Source organism: Tyto alba, unplaced genomic scaffold (assembly GCF_018691265.1).
Source record: "Tyto alba isolate M040663 unplaced genomic scaffold, T.alba_DEE_v4.0 Super-Scaffold_26, whole genome shotgun sequence".
Taxonomy (NCBI): domain Eukaryota; kingdom Metazoa; phylum Chordata; class Aves; order Strigiformes; family Tytonidae; genus Tyto; species Tyto alba.
The window spans coordinates 10204546-10228403 of record NW_024881300.1 but is presented as its reverse complement, the minus strand read 5'-3'; the positions used below and the strand labels follow the sequence as shown (position 1 = coordinate 10228403).

General features: G+C 42.6%; 1 protein-coding gene across 2 annotated transcripts in view; it reads right to left on the bottom strand.

Annotated features, from left to right (window-relative positions):
• Positions 1–14502: 14502 nt before the first annotated feature.
• The window catches only part of URI1 (URI1 prefoldin like chaperone), a 42348-nt gene continuing 32992 nt past the window's right edge, over positions 14503–23858 (bottom strand). For both annotated transcript variants that reach the window (XM_042797482.1, XM_032987168.2), the window contains exons 7-11: positions 20782–20962; positions 19943–20207; positions 19222–19364; positions 17383–17641; positions 14503–15111 (exon numbers count right to left, since the gene is read on the bottom strand). In XM_042797482.1, the coding sequence (XP_042653416.1) occupies positions 14923–15111; positions 17383–17641; positions 19222–19364; positions 19943–20207; positions 20782–20962 (1037 nt within the window). In that variant the 3' untranslated portion in view covers positions 14503–14922. The remainder of the gene's footprint in view (positions 15112–17382; positions 17642–19221; positions 19365–19942; positions 20208–20781; positions 20963–23858) is intronic.

Below are 23858 nucleotides of genomic sequence, written 5' to 3'. Positions count from 1 at the left end.
GTTATCTTACCTTACATTCTATTATATCATTGTACTTTCCTCCCTGCTTGATAAGCTGTCAATATTGTTTTGGCATGAGAAATTTCCATCTCATGCATCAGATGATCTCCATGACCTTTAAGCGAGTTGACAGTAAGATAATTTACTCACATTGTTGTGACAAAATAATATCTCTTCTGCCCAGGTCACATGACATGATCATTACATGATTTTTCCCCAAATTAATAAATTTTGCACATTTTAGGGGTGGAAGACCTCTGTGGAAAATTGAAATTGCTAGATTGCTTATCATTTCAGTTAACTACAAAGAGTTAAAAAGGCTACTTGCCATTACTTTGCCCAAGAAGCACGTCCCAAATTCCCACACTACACATAACTCTCTTTTTTAACTTCAGCCTCTTTTTTTCACTTTGTTTTTTCTTTAACTGCTCAGCCTTTTGCAAGGAATGTTTTAATACAATTGTCTTTGCAGTGTCTTGTATTAGCAGGAAGATGTGATCACAAATATCACATCCTTTTGGCATCTTTTTGGCTCTCTGTGCATAACAAAAATGTCAAGCAGATTTTAATGAAAGGCTGCATGCTTGTGGGTATTGACAGTTTGACATAGAATCCTAATTTTCAGATGTCTTGTTCTTACTGTTTTTAACACACAAATACTTGCAGTATAAGAGCAAGGCACCACAACCGCGGAGAGCCAGTATTTATATACTGTTCTCCTATTCTCAATGGGCTCTGCTCAGCAACATGCCCAATTTCTGTGGTTTTTGGCCTGAGAGTTTTTGTGGCTCGGCTGCAATCTTGTCTAATCCCAATTTAGAAACCAAATTATTTCTTTTCCTCACCCGCAGAGCCTGGGCTCCCGCCACTGCTGCACCCTCATGGGGGTGTGGGCAGGGAGCAGCGGGGCAGCCCCAGCCAGGGATGGGGCACAGTGGGGGGATTTGGAGGTGACGGGGGGGCCCGTGGATGTCCCCACAGGGAAACATGCTCCATCTGCTCACGTGCTGCACGACAGCTTCATGGGATGCAGGGACCGTCCCATGAAGGACAGCAGGGACCAGGAGAGGTCTCTGCACAGGGGACCCTCGAGATACCCACGCATAGCGAATGCACGTGCGTATATATATTTGTATTTATTTATTTAACTGCAGTTGGGCTTCCTTTTCTTGCACTCTCTGTGCTGGAGTGAGTGACAGCTCTTTGTTTCTCTGTAGAGAAAACGTCAGGACTTCGGAAAAGGGGCATGTGGCTTCCTCCATCATATCACTTGACTACTTCCTATCTCAAGCGCCCTGCAACATTATCATCAGCTACGTCTGCACATAAGTAAAGGAAGATCAGAGCAACTGTTTACTTGATGAGATAGTAGAGAGTAATAAATCTGAAAATTAGAGTTGAATGGCATCAGGAAATCCCACTGGGTAAGATGTTCTCCAAAGTTTTTCACAGGCAAAAGTTTAAGGTGGCCATTACCTCTACCAGCTTTAAAATACCTCATGGCCATGGACTGCACCAGGTCTTCCCCTTGCACCACCAGAGACAAGTGGCTGAGCTCCAGGATGCCCCTCCCTCCCATGGCGGTGGGACAGAAAGTCTCTTCCCAGGCATCTGCTCCTTGTGAGTGCCCCATTATCCCCGTACACGGTGCTGATTATCCTCTGTCATAATGACACCTCCCAGATTTGTGTGGTGAGCAAGTTTCGTCAGCACCTTCCCTTGTTCTCAAGATCAAGTCAGAGGCCAATCCCGAGAGGCAACCGTTGGCTTCTCCATAGACCAGGGCTTCATCTTTCAGAGTGGCCCAGCCCCAACTCCCTCCCCCGTCTTGCTGTTCGGGTACTTATCTTGTCTTAATGATTTCCCATGTGGCACTGTATCAAATACTTTACTGCAAGAGATGAGATCTACTTCATTTCTTTTATCCAGAAAATCAATGATCTTATCAAAGCAAGATATCAGGTTCGTCTGGCGTAATCTATGCTTGGTAAAGCTATGCAGCATTTTAGACCATTTTCACAATTACTTCTTTGGTTACTATTTCTTTAAAACCGTGTCCCAAGTTTTGCAGCCAGCAGATCAACTCAGCAGCCTTGATGTCATGGCTCCAGCTCTGCCTTGCTGCACAGCCACGTGGCCTCAAACTGCTCCTGTGAGGGCCACCTTCCTCGTACCATTTCATGTACTCAGACGAAAAAAATGTTATACAAACCTTTTTTTTTTTTTTTCAAAAATATTAATTACTTTTTTTTTTTATTTGATGGGGTGTCATTCATCTAAGGCTGTCTTGTATCTCATGCCTCCATCACCTACTCTGCCATTCTCCACTGTATGTGCAAATTAGATAATCTAAGATAGCCTTGGGACACCATCTCTGTACTGTTTCCTCGAACCTACCACAGAGACACAACTCCAAAGAACAGGACACAAGCCCAGCTGGGCTTCAGAAACCCAAGCCAACACTACTATTTTTTTTAAGGCAATTTAACAAAGTTAAAGCATTGCTGGTGAAACGCTCACTGCAGCTCTGCACATAACACCAAAGAGAACGGATCAATATAATGCCCTATCGACAAAGTCTGAACTATAATACATATATTTTGTACATTTTTATTGTGTTCATGTATGTTGATTCATAGCTGTTTTATCAATAAAAAAACACTGCACAAAGTTTTATACTATAACTGTCACCAAAAATTATTTATTGCTAGGATAGTAACAAATTTTATGTGGACTGAGATCCTTTGTGGTAAGATGTTGAACGATAAAGAGACAGACAGAATTTCCTACTCTACACAGTACTGGCCTAAGGAAAGCTGCTAATTTCTGTCCACTGTATTGAATCACAGATGTGCACACATATGTCCATGCTCATGAAGGTCATATAGGCATTTGCATCACATAGTTATAAAACTATTTCTTCCTAAAAAAAAAAAAAAAAAGGTGTTACAAGGCCCACAACATGCTTAAAACCAGACAGACTCGAGAACCATGAAGTTAAACACTTCTCAAACTTGGAATCCATTAATAGCCTCTCATCAATTACACCTCGGAAACGATTACAAAGGGCCAAATACTGCAGCCCTTCGTTGAGCAGATCTCCCATTGAGGTCACCGAGAGGGTTGCTCAATGAAGAGCTGCAGAATTTGGCCCAAACTTTGCAATTTATGTGTTGCAGGGTCTGTTTTTACAGCCAGGCTTTCGGCGGGAGGCCCCAGCACGGCCGGGAGCAGCCCCCTCCCCAGCAGCACGGCCGCCCCAGCCTGGGGCCAGAAAGCCATTCCTCTCTGCCTCAGTGTTCATACACAAACAAAAAAAGAGCAGAACTTTTTCTTGCCTGTGCGGAATATTTGGAGTTAAGGTACAAAGAGTGCAAAAATAAACCCCTCAGAATATTTATTAAAATCTGTTTGATTAAATTTACCAAAATGTACTACAAACTTCCAAAGGGAAAAAGCCTCAACTTTTGAATGTAAAAAAGATGTAAATATATTCCTGGTAAACCTGACCTTTGTGTGCTATACAAAATTACTATAGTCTTGTGTTTCAAAGATATTCTTCCTTGAAAAATATCCATTGTTATGGCATTTCCTTGACTAAGTAGAAATAACAGAGGTTATGCTTCAGCTATACACAACAATATTATTTCTTTTAATATATAAATGCGCCAAAAGGTACGTATATAAAGAACACTGATAGAGTTCCTGGAGCTGTTCTCTGCTTCCTATTGTTACAAACAATAATTTGAGGAGAGGAGAAAAAAAATCCCACAAAGAAGGATTTCAGCTTAACACGAGCAATACTCCTCCTGCACATCTTTCCTTTTATGCAGTTTTGTTTCAGTGATTTGAGCATGTTCTAATTTTGTCATTCAAGCCATCTGACTTTCACTGCTCTATACAAACAAAACCTAATTTAGTCTGAGATGTTTTAAGTCATAACAATGACGGATGGCCAAGGTTCAGGTGTGCTAGAATATTTAAATACCTAGTCTATATTTTCCTGATATAAAGACAGGCAGCTTTTTGTACTCTGATTAATTATGATTTTGTGTCTGAAAAAAATAGCTCTTTCTATTCTACATTATTAATTGGTTATTTAATTAGGGATTCTGGTAGCTTCAGATGTTGGGTAGCTAAAACTGTGCTGTGGTTTAAAAAAAAAAAAAAAAAAAAGACTAGCTCCATACTGTTGCCTTTTTGTATCTTATGAAGGTCACAATAAGATGTGATTGTTTGGCACAGCAGCAGTGAATTATGCCACCCAGACAAGCTTTTAACCTATGTGCCTTCACTCTGAGTGAGACACACAGGGATGTGCTCTCTTTAAACAGTTCTCTATTGAAGAGGATTCAATCACCATAATGAATCTGAGACCAGGCAGCAATCTTCTTCACTGAAAGAATTTCTAAAAGATTGTAGAATTTGTAAAACGAACAGCTCACAGACTAAATGGCTGTGTGGGTGAATCAATTATTGCAGGGCTCGCAGTAGTCATAATATTTAGTACATATCATAGAGTGTTTCAGGTACAATAAGATATGCTAGTTTTTTCCCATTCCTGCTTAGAAGTGGTATGTGCTCCACCAACTTAGTCAATCTTCAGGATCTAGTTAGAACTAGTATTAAGTCAATAAAAAAATCATCTGCAGCTGCAGTGCATATATCAGGATCCAAGGGACTCACATTGCTAAACCATACCGGTATTAAAACGTATACCACTGAGCCGCTCGTCACACGATGCATCGTGAAACACAAAACACATCAAGGGCTGAAATATTTTTAGAGGTAGAGTAGGGCCAATGCTGAACAGCTTCCTTATTAATACAATAATTATTTTATTTTGACAGCACCATTTGTAACCATATAGTCTGTGTCCAGCTACCCGTATTTCCATTAATCAATGGATTTGAAGACAACTGTCATCATTTCATTTTATTATGACTTATAGGTTCATTGCAGTTCACTTAAAAGTTGCAATGAGCAAGACTCTGGTGGGCAAGAACTGGACCTTTGGGGGCTGCCAAGTGGTCGTGCCCGGCGCTGACCTAGATGGCAGCCAGCAGCCGTGCCCTGAGCAGGGACTGGGGAGGGCAGGCGGGACAAGCTGGGACGCTGAGGGGGGCAGCAGGGCAGGCTGGCCACTGAAGAGGTGCCGAGGCCGTGCTGGTGGATTAAAAACCAGGATGGGCACTTTGGCTGGCAGGTAGGACATGCAACCCCCCCCGCCTCGCAGCGGGACGATGCTGGGATGCTACAGGAAAAAACGGGAAGGGCACGATTCGGTCTTGAGAAAGGAAATACTTCTGCTGAAATAAAGAGCCTTGATGGCACCAGTGTCTGCACCCAAAGAACCTGAGGATGCTCCTCAAACCTCCAGCCCAGCCAGGAGTCTGCAGCACCGACGCTGCCCCCAGCCACCTGCGAGCGCGCGGGGACCCCCAGCACGTGGCTCTGCGGCTTGGCCGTGCCGCAGCCAAACCACCGTGTCACAAAGCCATGTCAGAAACCGCCAAATACACCTTCACATTGCACACAACCTCCCCTAAAACGCATAGGGCTGGATGGCAAACAGGGTGTCCCTTTAATGAAACTACAACATATTAAAAATTATTACAGCTTCGTCTTTTCAGGTTTTAGACAATGTAATGTGATTTATTCAAAGAAATGCTGATGATTAGACATTAAATGGCACTAAATATTCCACTTCCTCTGCGCTGCCTGATAAACTGGTTTCATTAACATTATAAGTAACAAAAGTTTCCATTTCAGTCGGCCCATTTTGTTTTCCTCACGATCTAAGTTGCAGCTGCACAGCACTATATTACAGGGACCTCGCAGAGCGGCAGCTTTGGGCTCTCCATCACTCCCCGCGGTTAAAGGGACCGAGCTGGCTGCAGGCGGCACACGTGGGGCCGTCCCGGCTCGGCGTCCCGTCCCCCCGCCGCGGGTCCCCGGGGGCCACCGAGCACCCTCCGGCCCCAGCCAGGCCGACACCTCTTCGCCCCAGTCCCCAGCCCGCGAGGGCCACCCCCCCACGGCGGGTTCAGGGCGTTCATTCCCTGGGGCTGGCACAATCATCCCAACTCCACCAACATCTCTTTTTTTTTCCTCAAGAGATTTTTCTTTAGCTGCGAAGTCTCTCCCTATTAAATCATGTGCCTCAGCCTTAAGTGCGGGTTAACACTGTGCCCTGAGTGGAGGCTGCTATATTTGTCAAGGATACCTCCATGATTTATCTCTGCCAGCCCTATAGAGGAACTCACGTCTGGATATACCGTGCCTCTACATAATTTCCAAATTCAGCCATTCTGCCTGCTCACTCAGAGACCTCTCTTGGGGTCTAACCTGTTGGAATTACAGCTAATTCCCAGTCCAGGCCCTTATTTCAGGCCCTGCAGTGCCAGGTGGGGATGCTGTCCTGTGGTACCCTCCCAACACACTGTGGCCCGCCCGGCCCTTTCCCCAGCCTTTGGTCACATCTGCCGCCTTTCAGGGAAAACCTCCCTTTGCCATAAGCCACGGAGATGCTTTTTGAAAGACCTTTTGAAAGTAAGACTGAGATTTAAGCACGTGCTAGCCAATGCTCTGGCATTTAATAAAACCTCGCTCCAGCTCTCGGGCAGTGCTGCCCGCTCAGGGTGGCCCGGGCTGTATTGGGGGTGGCGGGGAAGGGGTTGGTCCAACCACCTCCCATCGCTCGCTACACAGGAGAAAACTAATCTTCTGCACCCACAAAACACTGACTCAATGGGGCAAAGGAGCCCCACTCACTCGGTGTAAATCTGGAACAACTCCAAGCACAGCAATGGGCTCGCTCCAGATTTACCACCGTGTATCCAAGTGCTGGATTAGTCTCCCCCATCCCATGGGATGAGCATCAGCCCTCACCCCTTCCCCTCGAGAGCACCAAGCCCAGGCACAGCGTCCCTTTCTCCTCCCATGTCTCGGGTAGTGTCTCCACACACACATAGAGATATTTAGATAGCTATATATTATTGTTTATGTAAAGCCATAGCTTTCCCTTGATTGCAAGGCATGGTGGGGCTGCTGATGAGGTTTGCTGTTGACATTTCTGCATTAGCTGGCTTTTGTCAATCCTGGCAGGCTGAGAAATTCTATCTTAAGGGCTGTTCTTTATTAAATTTGCAAGATACAAAACTGTGACTGACTCTTTTCTTTGGTGAATGTATAAATAATAAATCCAGATCGCTAAAAATAACAATTAAAATATTGCTCAAATTTAAAACCAAAAAAAAAAAAAAATTGGTAATTTTCAGACAGCTTCGTGAGGGCTGGTAGAGCAGGCAGAGGCAGCGGGCAGCGTCCCTCCTCGAGGGCTTTTGACAGCTGTCAATATTCAAAGTGCTCGAGGAGGGGGGACAGGGTTGGGGAAAAAAGAGCGCGCCTGAGCCGAGCCGCTATGTGTTTTACCAAACTTTGTCACAGAGTCTTTTATACAACTCCTTTATGCAGGATCTGTGACATAATTCCTATTTTTTTCCACCAGCCATTATATATGATAAATAAAACAATGCACTGAAAACACTGAAATCTCTCATCAATGTCTTTGTGAAAAGGGCTCAGATAAATGAGTCTTGGAATCAAAGGCAGATTACATGACTGACCATGTATCATCCTCTATGTATTGAACATAGTCTTTGTAAAGATAGAGCGGTAATAAAAAGTGGTATTGTGTGCTGTGAAAGGCTGTGTGGGTCTGTGCATGACTAATCTGTCTTTCTGCATTATTTTATTCAATCTTCTCTGACTTTATGCCTTTGACATTTTTGCTACACTCAGTAAATTTGAGTGAATAGGCAATTTTAAAGAATTTTTATAGGGCTTCAGAGAAGTCATACGCAGACTGTATCTTTGTTCAGATTTAACAGTTTAAATATTTCCTTTGTCTAGGATGCAGAGTAATCTTTAGGCAGAGGAGAAGAGGGGGATGGGGTAGGAAATGCCTAAATCTCCCTTAATATTTTGGCAACCTTTTTGCAGAGCCGGCGGTGGGAGCAGCGTGGCGGGGCCCAAGCCGGAGGGCACGGGGCGCCCCGGGGAGCGGGGGGTGCCCCTGCCGGATCGGGCCCCGGCACAGCAGCCGGGCCGGCTGCACTTAACTTCGCCGCCTCCGCCAAAGGGCTGCAGGAATACCAGCTCCCTCCACGCAACTCAAGTGGGAAGCAGACGAAATGTTTAAAGGGCTATTGTGAATATAGGCTTAAATATGATCCTCTTGCATCAGCCAATTTCTCTGACAAGATATTGCAAGGGTTGCTGTTTCTTAGTAAATAATGATTTTATTGCATCTCTTTAATGAACTGATAACGTGATACACAGTAAATTATCTGCATCTATAACATTACTGAGGATAAGCAGCGTGGTTTTAGTAATTTATACCACAGAGAGACATGCATTATAAAAATAGGAAAATTATTTCCTTTGTTAAATTGTGCAGGAGTCTTTACCTGAGGAACACCAGACAGATTAATCTCCGGAGATCCACTCGCTTGTATTTAAGCTGTTGAACTGTTCGCTGTTTTTTCCTCAGAACAGTGGAAAAAAACATTTTGCGAGCCAGAATTGACACTGTGGGTATTGTTCCTGCTCATACAAGTTATTAAAATAATTACTAAGCTATTTTGAGGTAACTTGAAGCTTTCTTTAAAACTTAAATCCAAATCTGAAGGAATTAGCGTAAATGATTTGCGTTGATGGAAACTGAAGTATCGCAGACAGCTCACCCGGGCACCCCCTGGCAATGCAGCCCCGGGTGCTCACCACACCCCCGGGTGCTCCCTCGGCCCCGGCGGGGACCGAGGTGGCGATGGCTAGGTGGGACGGGTTTTGGCAGTGGAAGCTGGGGGAGGCCAGGAGTTAGAGAAGCCATTGCTCGTGGGGGGCTGCAGAGGGGCTCACGCCAGAGCCGGCGGGTCCCACAGCATCACCCTGTGCTGCCCCACTCTGGGGACGGAGCACTGCAAATTCTGCCTCTCGCCCCGCGTGGGTGAGCCCACGGCTGTTTGGGCTTTGCAGGCTGGCTGCAGAGCCCCCGGTGCTGCTCTAGCCCCCAGCCCCGTGGGATGCTCGCCGCCCGGGGCAGCGGCCGACACAGACTTTCCTGAGCAGCCCCCAAGGGCCCGGCGTGGCCCCAAGGCTGGGATTTGTCACCCGAGCAGCGGCAGGGTGGGGGATCGGTCCCCACTGGTGGCCGTCTCCACAGCCCTAACACCAGTGGGGTGGGCCACGGGCCAGTGAAATTCTGAGAGCTGTCTGTATGCACAGGGCAGCTGAGGAGAGAGTTATGATGTACCGGGGGTTGGTTTGTTTGTGGGTTTGGCGAGTTTGGGGGTTTTTTTTCGGCTTTATTTTTTGTTTGAGTATCCCCATTAGCCTTTCAAAGAGATCGAATGGTACCTCCAAGGTGGGATCCCAGAGCACTCCGCAGCTCGGGTCACCCCATTAATCCATAGCCCACCCTTCTGCGAGGAGCACACCACCAGCAGATCACAATCTTTCTAGATGTAATCATGCTTTAGATTCTTACTTCGAAATTTTAACAGGTAAAAATTCCCCATCTCGGTGCAAGATTGCATCATGAATTCCCTCTGCCTCGTACAGCGGGGATGGAAAAATACTACTTTTCATCCTTGCACAATGCTTGATGTAAGTTTCCGAAAATGAGCACTCTAGTAAGCCTAAAAATGTAGGATAATATGATTCATTTATAGACCTCTGATAATAGATGTGGTTTCTGTTACTCCGTTACCACATCAAGGATCACTCCTGCTCCTTCAGGAAGGACACAGCACCCTCCTCCTCCCAAACCATTACCATAAAGCGGGATAAACAACAAATACCACCTTATCATTAGCTGCATGGAACAGTTCCCATTGATTTATGACACTAAACACCACAAGGCTGGATCAAGCTGCAAGTCCCTTTTTTGCAAATATTATTTTCATGAGACTGTCATAAAATAGAAGGAGCCACCTCACCTGGGTTTGGTTTTGTTTACAAAAAAATGTTTTACAACTTGCAGGAATTCTTCCCAATATTAGTTATTAACAACCCCGAGATGGCATTTGCATTTTTATAACCTTGTTACTTAAAAGTGAAACAGTAGAAGGAAAGACTTAGCGACAGCGTTCCCTGCGTGCTTTAATCCCAGCCTGAGCTTTTTATGCTTGAGAGCACCTTATGATGCTGTAACTAACCTCAAACCTGGAGCAGCAGGAGGGCAACAAACCTCCGAATACAGCAATGTCATGCTTTACAGGCATACTCTCTGCAACAGCATGAATGAAGGGAAAAAAAAAAAAAAAAAAAGAGCCCCGTTGCCTAGGAAACACTCTGGTCTTGGTAATTATTACTGTAACTGTCTGCACACCCCACCTATAACAGAAATGAATAATAAATTATAATCACTGACTGGCAGCTTTCCGGCGCCGCTTTTGCTCAGCGCTGCAGCCTACCGGCGCGCGCGGGGGACTGCAGGCCGCCCCCCGCCGCGCGCGCCCCCGCCGCCGCGCGCCCCCCCCCCCCCCTCCACCGTGCGCGCCCCCGCCGCCGCGCGCGGGGGGCCGGGCCGGGCCGGGCGCGGGCGCGCAGCGCGGCGGAGCGGAGCGGAGCGGAGCGGGGCTGCCCCGGGCCGGGCGGTGCGGCTGCGGCCGCGGGGCGCTGGGGCTGCCACGGGAAAACCAGCTCGCGTGGAAACTGGAACGCTCGGGGTGATTTACTGGATTTGATTTAAAAGGCGCAGCGGGAGTTGGCAAAATTCACATATCATGGGGTTAATGCGGGTTAGAATGGAGCTATTTGTAATACAAAAATATTGCATACCAAATACACACATCTGATTTCTTTTAATCCCAGCTCATTTTTTGCAACATAAATCACTTTGTTAAAATGAACAGCTAAAACAGCTGGTTTAGACACTCTTGAAACATACAAAAATCTGCTGCTTTAGATGCTCCAAGTGAGCAATGAAAAGTGCTAAGTGCAACTAGTCTTACAGGAGAGGGAGGGAAATAAATCCAGTTTACCTCCAAACGCCCATCACGGACTCCGTCGGCCCCGGCCAGGCCTGCAGCTCCCAGCACCCACGGGCGGCCTTTTCCCTCGGCGTCTCCAGGCGGGATCGTCCTCAGCTTCGGTGGGGAGGCACCCCCCAAACACAACCCCTCCTCTAGGCACGGGCAGGTGCCTAACTTACTTGTGGCCAATTAAAGAAGATTAAACCATCAAAGTTGCCTCCCAATGAGGAATGGAACAGGTAATTGGTGGTGCATAATTGATGCAATCACGGCCCTGCGGAGGGCTGTGTGGGACTGTGGTGGGGCACGCTGGCTTGTCCCTGTTGTCATGCAGCGCCCGTGCGGGCTGCCGCCATCACCCCCACTTTGGATCAAGGACACCTTGTGCAGCCATGTCTTTCCCTGTTGTCTCTTCCCGCTGCATCCCCACCCGCCCGGGAAGCCGTGCCTGGTTGCGCTTGGCTGGCACTGCTCACCTGTGCCCAGGCAGGCCGGGGACACCGGGACAGGGCAGGGGACGGGGCTCCTTCCCACTAAGGACACACAAAAACCCTTGGGAAACAGGGAAGCACCAGGAAGAACCGAAACCCCTGCCTCGGCGCCATACCTGGAGCCCCGCGGCACACTCCCCGGCAGACGAGGAGCCCTCCTTCTGGCAGCAGCGGCAGGAAACGGCCTCAGAGGTGTTTAAAAATCGATTCAGCTGTACCCTTATTATTTAACTGACTAAAATCTCTAACAGCAGCATTGGGGGCACAAAGACACTCGTCTCAACAGATTAATTTACTAACAGGAACCCTATGTGCCTCAAACTTGGGGCACCATCGCTTCATCCTAGTGTTTGCTTCATCTGTGCATTAATGGTCGTCTGCATCCACTTGTTGGCTTTGGTGTTGCACAAAAAGCAGATTTTAAGTCCTTGCTGAGATGGGCCTTCCTGTGACCATTGTTTTATGCTGTCTAGGTTTTTATCTGCTTTGGTAAATTTATTTTTTTTAGCATTTGCAAACATCCTCCAGAAATCCTACAGCTGTCTCTTCTTGCTGTAGGCAGTGCACGCTGAACCTACGGGTGAAGTCCAAGCGAAGAGACCGAAGATGAAGGGCCATTGCAGCCTGAAAACCCTCCAACAATTAAATATACTGCAGAAAGGGCAGAGAAACAGCCAGGCTCCCTATTAGGGAAAACACTCATGTGCTTAGTTTTAAGCATGTGGTTAAATCCATTCTTCTTTGCAAAATCTTTGAGACATAAGCACATGCCAGAGTGCATTCCTGAGTAAGGATGCTTCCCTGAACTGAGGCCGTAATTCATTAAAACCCAAGGTGCATTTATCCTACTTTTTCCCGTGAGCAGGGATGTGAAAAAAGGGGAGGGGACAAAATAAAACAAGCAAAGAATTAATTTTGATTTGAAACTGATCTATGGTGACAAGGGGCATTTGGTTTTGTTGAAGTAACTAGAAGTGGGAAGTATTTCAGAAGGTATCTAAATAAATCTTTTTAAAGGGGTTCTCTCTCTCTCTCTCTTTCTCTCCTTTTCCCTCTAATTACCCATGTCTGGTAGTCTTGGATCTCAACCCCTTGTTATTTAAAATACATATTCATGGAACTATATTTTACAGTTGCACTGTTCTGGTTACAAAATAGCTTCTACTTTTCTAGGACATAATTTCATTTTGTTTAGCCAAGAATTCATTAAAGAAGCTATAAATAACCTCCTTTAAATATTTAGCCGTGAATAGAGGGTGGACTGGCATTGATGGCTTATTTTAGTACTAATGCAATATGCTTTAAAAAAAAAAATCCACATTTGAGTATGAATCAAGTTAATCATTAACACTTTCAACGTGATTTTCAGGATCTGCTTAAAACAGAGATTTGCCCCCTCCCTGCCAGCGAGCTTCGGGCACAGGAGGGTTGTACAACTTCCCCTTCAGTTTTTCTTTAAGCAAAACACAATTTGCACTGTATCATGGGGAAAACGCGGCCCGCAGCTTTAGTGGGCTGCTGCCCCAGGCAGGGACCCCGGCTACCTGCCCCTTCGTGCCCTCCTGCTGCCACCCACCTCGGCCAGCATTTTCTGCCCATGAAACCACGCCACCTTCCCAACCACAGAGCAGAGAACATCAGAATAAGGAGTGCAGCCTTTTTTACAAGCCACCTTTGAAAAATCAGTCCCTATGCCTCCCCCTCCCTTTTAAGCACACAAAGTGTTGAAAAAGGGGCAGTCGGTGATTCTGTTTTAATGCATGTAGCTGCCCTATGAGCTCATCTGCTGTCATCTGAGAGCCAAGGAGATGAGCACAAGGTGCAATTATATTAGGGGAAAGTGAGGAAAGGGCATTAGCTGATGCCCTGTTCATGGATGGACAAGATTTAGAAAACCAGATGCTGGTGGCTCTCAGGCTGCATGTTTACAAAGCCAAAGAACTGTGGCCAAAAGCAAATCCTTCCTTACACCCCTCAAGAATTTTTGCCTCACTTTTTAGGCTGTGGTTTGATGATGTCAGCTGGAGACTAACATCAGTTTAAGGTACTTCAGCTCCCCATGCCCTCTGCCAACGTTTTCCCTTGTCCTTGCTCAACACATTACCCCTCTAACTGTGCTGATACAGACATGCTGAGAAAGAGATTAGGAAACTTGCTAGCTTCAAAAAAACACACACAGCTATTGAAAAAAAAAAAAAAAAAACAACAAACAAAACCAAAAACAAACCCAAACCCAGTAGTTTGTTTTTTAAACCCAGCTTCGTCGCCTATTATCATTCAAGTGGTGGCCCCAACAAAAGCTGTGTCAGCACAAGGGAGGCGATGGCAAGAAGACAGGAAGGAGCTGCTGGGCAGGGACTCCTAAAGCCAGGATTGCTCTCAGTCAAGAGAAGGATACACAAAACTGTACCCGGAGTGCTGCAGTGCTGTTGCATTTTGAAATAAAGTTGAAGCATTAAGACATTTTTCCTTAGTGCTGACTCCCTCTGGGCATTCCCAAGACAATTAGAATGTTTTCTGAGTATACAAAAGAACTAGGAGATTTTGTAATCAGAGTCTGAGTTTATGCTTCTCTCCTTAAGAGCATTCAATTTCCATGGACATTCATTAGCAGGAGGTTAAAACACAATGGCAGAAGAGAATGGACTACTTTTATGTCCATGTGGTAGTAAACACTTCAAGCTAGAAATGCAAGTTCAAAATAAAAACCTCTCCGTGTTGTTTCCAAATTAGTAGTAAAGCAACAAAAAACACAACTTTCACAGATTTTTTACTGAAAATTTAATTTTACAAAATACCCTTTTCCATCAAAGAAACTTCCCTGCAATGTACATGAACCCAGCATTTTATAGATCTGTACAGTGAGATATCAGAGAGGTTTGAAAGAAGGAAAAAAACTTTTAGCAGACACCTAGTTGCAAAACCTACAGCAATGTGAATACAAGTGTGTCTTAAAATGCTAAAACAAGTAATGCAATATAATTGGTGAATCTATTTGAAATGTGAAAAGTTTCCTTAAAATGGTCCATATGGTATGTAGAACATCACAGCTGGCACAAAACTGCCTGTATTTAGGTTTAAACACAAAAACAATGTATGTAAGGAACAGTTTTTGAAAAAGAACCCAAGTGCTGCTATCATAAGGCAAACATATACAAAGGTGCTGACAGCACACAGGGATGTCAACAAAATAAGATGAATACTCAAGTGCCCAAACACTGAACTTTTTTTTTTTTTTTTAATGTTGCCAATAAACGTTTAAAAGATAACCAGTGCCAAATTAACATAGGACACCCTTTTAACTAGCTAGGTGTAACACACACAGTTTTACATAATCTCAACAAGTGTGAAACTAGGCATGAGTTCTCCAACTTCAGCTGGCTAGGCAGGACCTAGTTAGTCTGTTGCATTCTGGCAGCTTTGAATTTTGAAATCCTCTTTGTAGTTTCTTCTGATGCTTCGGACAAAACTTCCTCTGATTTTCGCTCCAGAATGGTAGGCAGGACTGGGTGAGCAATGACTGGGTGTGGTATTAAGGAGGGAGACAAAGGCTCCTTTTCTATAACAGTCCCGGAAAATGCCTACAACAGAAGAGAATACTCAAAATGAGCTAATAAAATGCAAATGTGAAGCTATGCCCATAAGGTCATTACCCTATATTAGCCTGATTAGGATTGTTATTTCTTTTAATCAAAAGTAAAGAAATATCTTTAAATCAATGATTATTCCTTGCATAAGTAACCAAATTGTAATTAACCTCAAAATATAGCTTGTTCAAAGATGACTGAATGAAAGACAGTGTCTTAAAAGTACTACTTAATCTCATTCCTACTGCATAAATGATCTAAAAATTTGTTTCCTCACTGACACATGCTCAAGAAATGAAACAGCTGATGTAATATATAGCTTCAATTTGGGTAAGAAATGGAGAGATTTTGCAAAGTTGGAGTATGTCAGCATTTCCATCATACGTCATATTTTATGACTTAATATCTTCTAATTGCATCAAGCTGACACACTGCATACAAACTGGCAAGCATATATTTTGTTTGTTCTTTTCTCCTTACCAAATATGATCAAAAAATGGTGAAAGCAATTTATACTTAAGAGAACGGCAAACTTGCTTCCAACAATTTCTCTCTAAAAGGTCTAATAAAAACAATTAATGTTTAAAAATGGTAATTTATATGCAGCTGATTACATGACTCAATCCTTTTTAACTTAGCTAAGAAATGACCGTGATTCTTGGAAAACATTAAAAAAAGAGCAACTCGGAACTACTTTTCATAAACATGCTTAAGAACAAATCACACTACTATGTACTGAAAACAGAAAATTCAGAATGCCTAAGGACAAGGGGAAGAACTTTACATTCAGAGTTTGATGCTGATTTATTAACACAGATTTATTAACTATGCTTAGTTCTGCTTTTTCATAACTTGGTTACCAAGAAAAACAAATCAAAACAAACCAGCCATTCCTTTCTTGCAGGACCTGCAAAAAAGCAGTGTTTTTTTGTTTTCTGCTCCAATAGCCAAGGTATGCCTAAAGCCATGCCTGTACACAACTGCGTTGTTCCAACACACTCATTTTCAAAAACAGGTAAGCAAAATACAACCTAAGAAGATTGTGGTAAAATTAGAAACAAAAAAAAAAAATTAGTGTGTTGCAAATGCTAATGGAGAAATAATGTATTTCAAACACCCATAAAAACAATCAAAAGCAACCCAATAGCATTTGAGGCATATCTAACTGGAGTGTTTTGCTCCCTTTCCTTCAGTTACTTAGAAAATACATTATATTGTAGAGAATAATCATGCCATATTCAGAAAATGGACTAATGCGTAACACCTCAAGTGCGCTTAGATGTTTTATAAAAATATAGCAAATATATTCCAGAAAACAATGTGAAATGCTAACTCTACAGATGGATCTTCCACCATGAATCTTCACATCCTGCCTGATTCGTCTCTAGCTGTTTGTATGAAAAATGATGACAAACAATAGCTTTTATAGGGAATTCATTTCTTGTCAAAAATAATTTTTCTAAAAATAGTGTTTTCATTGAACTTACCCGTTGCATTGGGAACTACTGAAAACTCAGTTTCATCTAGTTTTAGATTCTTACAAAATAAAAATTAAGAATACTCTATGCCATGAATTTCAGAGCAGCAGCTACATTTAATTCTCGTACTCATCCAGTCACTAAGCAACTGTACATTTTTCCCTTATGTCGTACAGTCTCTTTCCTTTGTGATGAAGTCCTGAACTTTCCCAATGTGTGAAAACAGATTTGTTAGGACCACTAATGGCCCTAGTGTGGAATAGGATGAGTAGAGGTGTAAAGGGCAATTCCTCTGCCTTTGGCAAGCCCAAATAATAACATATCATCTATCTGGGTGTTTTAAAACTTAAAATCACCACCTGGAAACTAGCTGTCTGGTAGCTGTGCAACACAGGTTACAGACAACCAATGCTTCCCTCTCATCAACTATGAAGCACAGATTTTTATCCTCTTTTTTTTTTAATCCTGCTATATAAACTGCAGTGAAATTTTCATAGTGACCCAGTAGACATGACACTGGTTCCAGTAACACCAGCAAGTGACTACTTTGTCATATCTTTACAGAGGACATTCAGGTCTCGGGGAAGCCACCTGACTCGTCTCCCCGCTTCTGCCCCTCAGATGTGTATGACAGAAGCTTGTCACCTGGTAATGTCCTTCCGAAACAAACTAGGTAGGAGTTAGAAAATTATTTTAAAGAAATCAAACTGATGGTATAGGCAACTACAGTCATTAGATTTCTCGTTTTCATCCCTGCCAAGAATCAATAATTAATTAAGAACTGTACCTCGGTTGTCCCTGAAGAGGGAGGAAGCTTTTTTGGTAGCTGCTGCTGCCCCTCCTCCTCCTCTTCCTCCAGTATGCCTTCGCTGTTGTCACTCTGAGTAGCTTCATCACAGCTAATACTCCTCTGAACTCCTCGTCTGTCATCAAACTCAGCAGCACTGTTCTCACTGGTATCGCTACAAACACTGTTCTCTCTGCTTCGAGACTTCAAAATTGATTTACGAGGGACATATTCTCCATTCACAACATCAACAAAGACTCTATAAAGGAAAATGTTAGCTTTAATAAACCATTTCAGGATCAGATGACAAATTTACAGTGATCTTGCTTTGTCTTTTGTACAAATTAATTATGATGTGCTTTTCCAACTTTTTCGTTGCAAAATTACAATACTGTACCTTTAGAGGCATTTTATTTACCAACATACAAGAATCAATTCTGCAGAGCAAACACTGTTATGCCCTTTATTCAAGCATTAAGTTGGTACACTCTTTCAGCGGAAAATGTATAGCTCTGGAAAGTGTTAGAAAACAGAATAGTGTGAGTTACAAGAAGTTAGGAAAAAGGTAAACTAAATGATTGTCAGGGTTGCTTCTGTAAAGAGAAATGGAAGATCACAATGACGCAAGGTTTTCTGGAATGAAGTCCTTGTCAAATGTAGAATGTAAGAAGAAATACTTGAGACATGCATTGCACATGGAAAGGATGAAGCTTTTCCTGACAAGTGCTATAATCTTCTGCTTTCAGTTTAAAAAAAAATAATTTAAAAAAATCAGCTTTTAAGATCAGATCAACACAATGACACTTTTCAAGTATTAACAGACTCTGAACTGATAAAGAGGCCTCTTCCTACAGTTTGTACTCCATCTCGGTGACTTAAAACAGTCAAGGATGGGTGGAGGAGAAAGAGTGGCATTAGAAAACAGCGCCAATTTCATCAAACTCATAAAGGAGGAGCCCAATGACTGGATGAGTTTTCAGGGTGTTACTTGTTTCTTAACAGCTTTATTCATCAGGCACTCATGGGAACACTTGCATATCTCTACAGAAGATGAAGTTCCTTTGCAGAACTCAGGGAGAGCGCCACGAAAGAATCCTTTAGCTTCAGCTGCAGCCCCAGAAACTGTAATTACAGGAGGGGTTTTAACTTTTCACACTTTGTGACGCATTTTTTAAGATATTTAGGTGCCTGAATACACCAACATACAAATGCAGTGTGATTTTCACAAGCACTTAATCAACCAATCTAATAGGTGTCTGTGTTCATCTTTACAAACCTAAATACTTGTTTTAACTCTCCTGTCACCTTAGTTTACTATTTTATACAGTCCTCTAAGCCCCACACAGTTTTTTCTAGCTCTCTGACTGTGGGTGTTCTACAGGTGAGCACTTCTTTTTACAGAGAATAGAGACAGTGATGAAATAAAGTCAGGGAGGAAAGGAGGAGAATTACAAGTGATAGATGTGGTCAGTTATGTCTGAAAACAAACACAGAAGCAAATGACATGGCATTAGCAAGAATGCATAAGGTAACTGCTGTATTCCTTTATGCAGATTATATGTACTGGTAAATTTACCTCAATTTCAGAAGCTTTGAAAAAGTAGAGAAATGATGAATTGCTGGTTGGAAAAGGAAATTTTAAGCTCAGAAATGTTTTATGGTTATGAAAGCATGGCAACCATGCAGAAGCCACAAACTTTCATTTTTAAGTAGTAAATTCAGTTCCAGCTGTTTCTCTCAGGAAACAGTAGGCTTGGTTTCATACTATAGATGAACAGAAACGAAAAGAGAAGGTCTGCTAAGAGGAAAGCTCACGCACCAATGCTATAAATTACACACCGGTAAATGTCTGCTGGCGTTTTGATGTTAGGTAGTTCTGGAGTTGTGTGGCCATTGCCATTGCTGTTCTTCCTTTTACGCTTGGCCTCTTCTTTCTTTTCACTGAATTTCAAAGTAGTATTTTTTCCTGTGTTTATTCTTACCTGAAAATTAAACACAAATGATGGTCTAGACCATGAAATCAGCAGTCACCAGGCTGCAGATCACCCAACTTCTGACACTCCCCTATCCAAGTAGTCAGGGACTACAAAGCACAGGTAAGTTAAACAGATGTTTGAATAGTAACATTCATAGTGTAAACTGTTTATTCTTTACCACTTGCACTAGGCTGGGGCATTTCTTTGCACTAATGTGCATAGATTATGCATATAACATATGACAATCTGCTTATTCAAACTCTGCTCAACAGCTGAGCTGTTCAACAGTCAATTTCAAGTCAAGAAAAAAGTCATTTTAAAAACTCCTAGACAGGAGACTACCTTTGACAACAGCCAGAAGCCAGAGCAGCAAGGTATACATCTGAAGACCATTTTTTTAATACCCTATTTGAAATTGCAAGATTTAAACAGTGGGTTTCAAGCATTTGAAAAAGATCCAAACAAATGTCACCTACAGTTAGCACTCTGCATTACCTACATTATCTAAAATTTTCTATTTTAGATATGGTATGTATGTTTTATGGAATCTCTTGAAAGAAATACAAAAATAATAAAGTACAAACCCTTTTAGGTTCAACAGTGTGAGAGAAAAAAATAGTTGGAACAGAGTTATCTCCAACATCTATGTCATCTTCATCACTGTGATAGTAAGTAGAGCCATTAACTTGACCACCAAACAAGTCTGAATTTGTTATTTCTTTATGGAAGTTGCCCTGAGTAATACAGTCTTCTGCTCTATACGTCCCATTCAGATCTGTCCTCTTATCTTCTTTCTCCTCTTCAGAGGAGGTTGTATCTTCTCCATTTGTCTCAACTGTATCAGGCGCCCTATGAAATGAAAAATATCTAAGTGAACTGAGGCAATTCATACTCTTGAGAGACAGAGGCATACAAAGTAATAAACAAGCCTGTACATAATTTTCTTTACCCAGGCACTATATTTTTAGCCAGATTGTGGAACCTTTTTTATACTCTGTAAGAATGACAATGTCCTTTCCATGTCAACTGGAAATACCATAACTGTGACATTCTAGCTAATGACGTAAGTATTGCTTTAGGATCAGAATAGCTCTAAGGATATTATTAAACACTAAATGTGTAACTCCTATATTGTAAACAATGGATTTTCCTAGATTTTGGGAAATGGATTTTACTTCCCCCTTTTCTATTATCTTAAAGAAAAAATACTATAATGCTGGACTTCTGTGGTTGCATAGAGGCACCTTTGGCCTTACAGTGCATGATTTGTTCATGTTCCACCCTATTTCCACCTAGTATAATTTTAACTGCATCGGTCTAGTCAGCTATTTGCAATTACAGTGAGATCCTTTGTGCACAAACAGCATCACACACCTATAGCTTTCTGAACTCCAAACCTGACTCTGCCACAGAAGCACTATACCTGTCAAGTTCACCAAGTATCTCTTCTTGTCTCTCGAGCTCTTCTAAGCGGGCCCACAGTTCCTCCTCTGACTGAAAACGGCCCATTGATTTTGTATCACTTCCATTTGCTGGAAAATCTACCTCAAAAACATTTGATACTTTTGGCTTTGAATGAGGTTTGTGAGCAGTTCGGTATTTTCCTGTGTAACAAAAAATAACATGCAATTACTAAAACAATTGACAAAAAAAAAATCAAAAAACATTGGGGAAAAAAAACCACATAGGAATTAAGGAATATGGGCAGAACATTTTCCATTTCAAATTATTGTTTAACTGTTTAAGTGAAACTGTCAATGAACCAGAGCACCAGCACAGGATAATAGTCTCCGGATGTTACAGAAATACTGAGGCAAAGCAGAGATGTTTATTTATAAAGCAGGAGAAACTGGTCCTATGACAGTTTTATTACAATGTGGGGTTTTTTACCTCTTGTGACAAACAGTAGACTTTGATTTGCCCTAATACATACCAACAGGTGAATGTGACATTTGCTTACTGTCCCATTAACAGCACATTTGATTATCTGGGAGAACAAACCTACTTTGTACTTTAGTTCATTTTGGATAAAGTCACCTATATTTAAAGAGCAGAGTCTTTCTGTTTTGAGTTGTATTTTTTTAAATTTACAATGAAGATCATTAAAAATAATCTCGAGAGTCATCTGGAAAATCTGACCAAAATCCAGTCATTATGAATCACTTATTTTGGTGAAAAAGACCCATTCTGAAAAAGCATACAAAAACCTGCCTTTCAGAAATAATAAATATAAACCCCTTTAAAGCTTCAGAGGTGACCTGAGCTATACACTTGTGACTAAATAGTAGTCACCGACAAGTTCTTGCTGGCATTTAAAAGCTTTGCTACCTAGCAAAATGGTGCATCCAGTGAGGATGGGGAGCACTTTTTACTGTTTGAGTGCTGTCTAGCACATAGGGAACAAACTCCCTCCCAACAATATTAATGCTCTAGCCCTGTCTGTGTGAAGGACAGGGCTGCTTCTCTAATCCTCCTTCTTCGTGAGGCCGGCAGCTCCCGGGGGCACTGCCTGCTTCCACGCGGTCCCAGGCAGGTTCCCCAGGGAAGTTCCCCACTCTCTGCCCATCGGCACCCCCACGCAGCACCCGCACCTCTGCACAGGAGTGGGGGCCCTTCCCCAGCCATCGCTGCCACAAATATTTTGTCAGTTCAGTGGGACTACAGTATCTCTACGGGTCTTTATGAAACTCTGATTTGTACATCTAATCAACAGTAATACAATGTCTTTGTTATTCAGCATCCTTCAAATTTTAGAATCTCCCATTAACCAGTTGTGTGGCCACTTTTTTTTTTTTTTAATTTTAACAACTCATGGCTTAAAGATATCCTTATTCAAATACATCAGCTTATACTTTAATCCTGAGTTAAATACAAATTCAATAGCAACATTAAAAAGCAAACAGGTGACTGTAAGTAACGCTGGAATGTGTGTCCCCTACTCTTCCACAGGATAGCATTTTTCATCATCTCATTATGAAAAGGCTGAAATGTATTTTATTGAGATTTGACTATAAATTGAGGTAAGACAAGCAATCAGAGTAGTTTGTGAGGATTTCATTTGGTATAATTACAAAATTAATAAATAAAATTTGGAAGGATTAGTTAACAATCTATTTCAATTTGATTTTCAGATTGTGCCCTCCCAATTTCTTTCTGTTACCCTTCAGTATTAACCATTGACTTGACTACCAATGTTAGCACATGGCTTCCTAAACACCAGCAAACCCTTCAACATGCCAGTGGTTTTCCCTCCTGAATGTAACAAAACTTCTGTCAGCTTGGAAACCAACTCAGATCTCAAAGACAACACAGGAAACCACTTGCTGCTCCAGTACCCACTGTGCTCACTCTCTGTTACTACAAAGCACCACTATTATCTTCATATATTAACCAAAAAAAAGTGAAATATTAAAATCCAGAAAAATTGAGAGTAATCCATAAACTATTGAGATGCTCAGGATACTTGCTTTTGTCTTCCTCAGAGATACAGACCATTTCCATGTGAACAAAAACAAGTCCTAGGCTTACGAAGCCCAGGCTGCCTCAAAATAATCGCTAAATTGTTCTTTTAGCTACTTCTCTCTTAATCGCAGTACAGACTGGTGCTGATAAAAAACGTATGTAATTCCCACTTACAGATTTTCAGCAAACACTAACATGATTTCAGAGAACAATAATGATGATGGAAGCTTAGGGTACAATAAAGCTGCACAAAGGTTGACCTGGCATCCACAGCATGCTCCTGTATTAACACTGTTACAATGGGATGCGCTTCCCAGAACGTTACCCCTATTTTGCAACAACATCTAACCATAATAGAGACACCCCCTTAGTCAGCCTTGGCATATAAAGAGTATTGTGATTTATTCCAGAAAAATGTAATGAACTGCCCATCTTAGCCCTCTGCAAATCACAAACTACTACTCCTTCTCGAAATGTCCAAGTGAGGCTGTTTTCAGACTGTAAAATTACTTCTTCCTCCAGCTTAGACTGCCTGAGTCTTACCTATCCAGCACCACTTCAGACAACACAGAAATTATCCAATTCCTTAGCACAGCTATCTTTGTTTCCCAGTGTCCTCTCCAGAAATCTTCAGGAAGTATCTGCTTCAGTACATCTGCAAGACCTGCATGCTGACATCGTTTTCACATTTGTTTCACCGACAGCAGTGAAATGCCCCAGTGGATGACGACGTTTACATTGTTCGTTTATGTCCCATCCCTGTCCATGCTTCTTTCCCTCCCTGCTGACACTGCTCACATACTTCTCCGGTAACAGGCAGAGCCTGAGTTTCTCCAGTATTTATTCTGTTTTAAAACTCACACTTCTATGAAAAAAATGTCTTCTCTAGTTCACTCTCCAGGAGCCAGCCTATTTTGTTTTCTGCCTCTCTTCTACAAAACTTCAGACTCCCAATGTAGTCTCTTCAAAGCAAAAAAACCCTGAAATATGTTTAGCTGATGGCTACCAAGGGATGCCACAGAATCCCACAGTGAAATT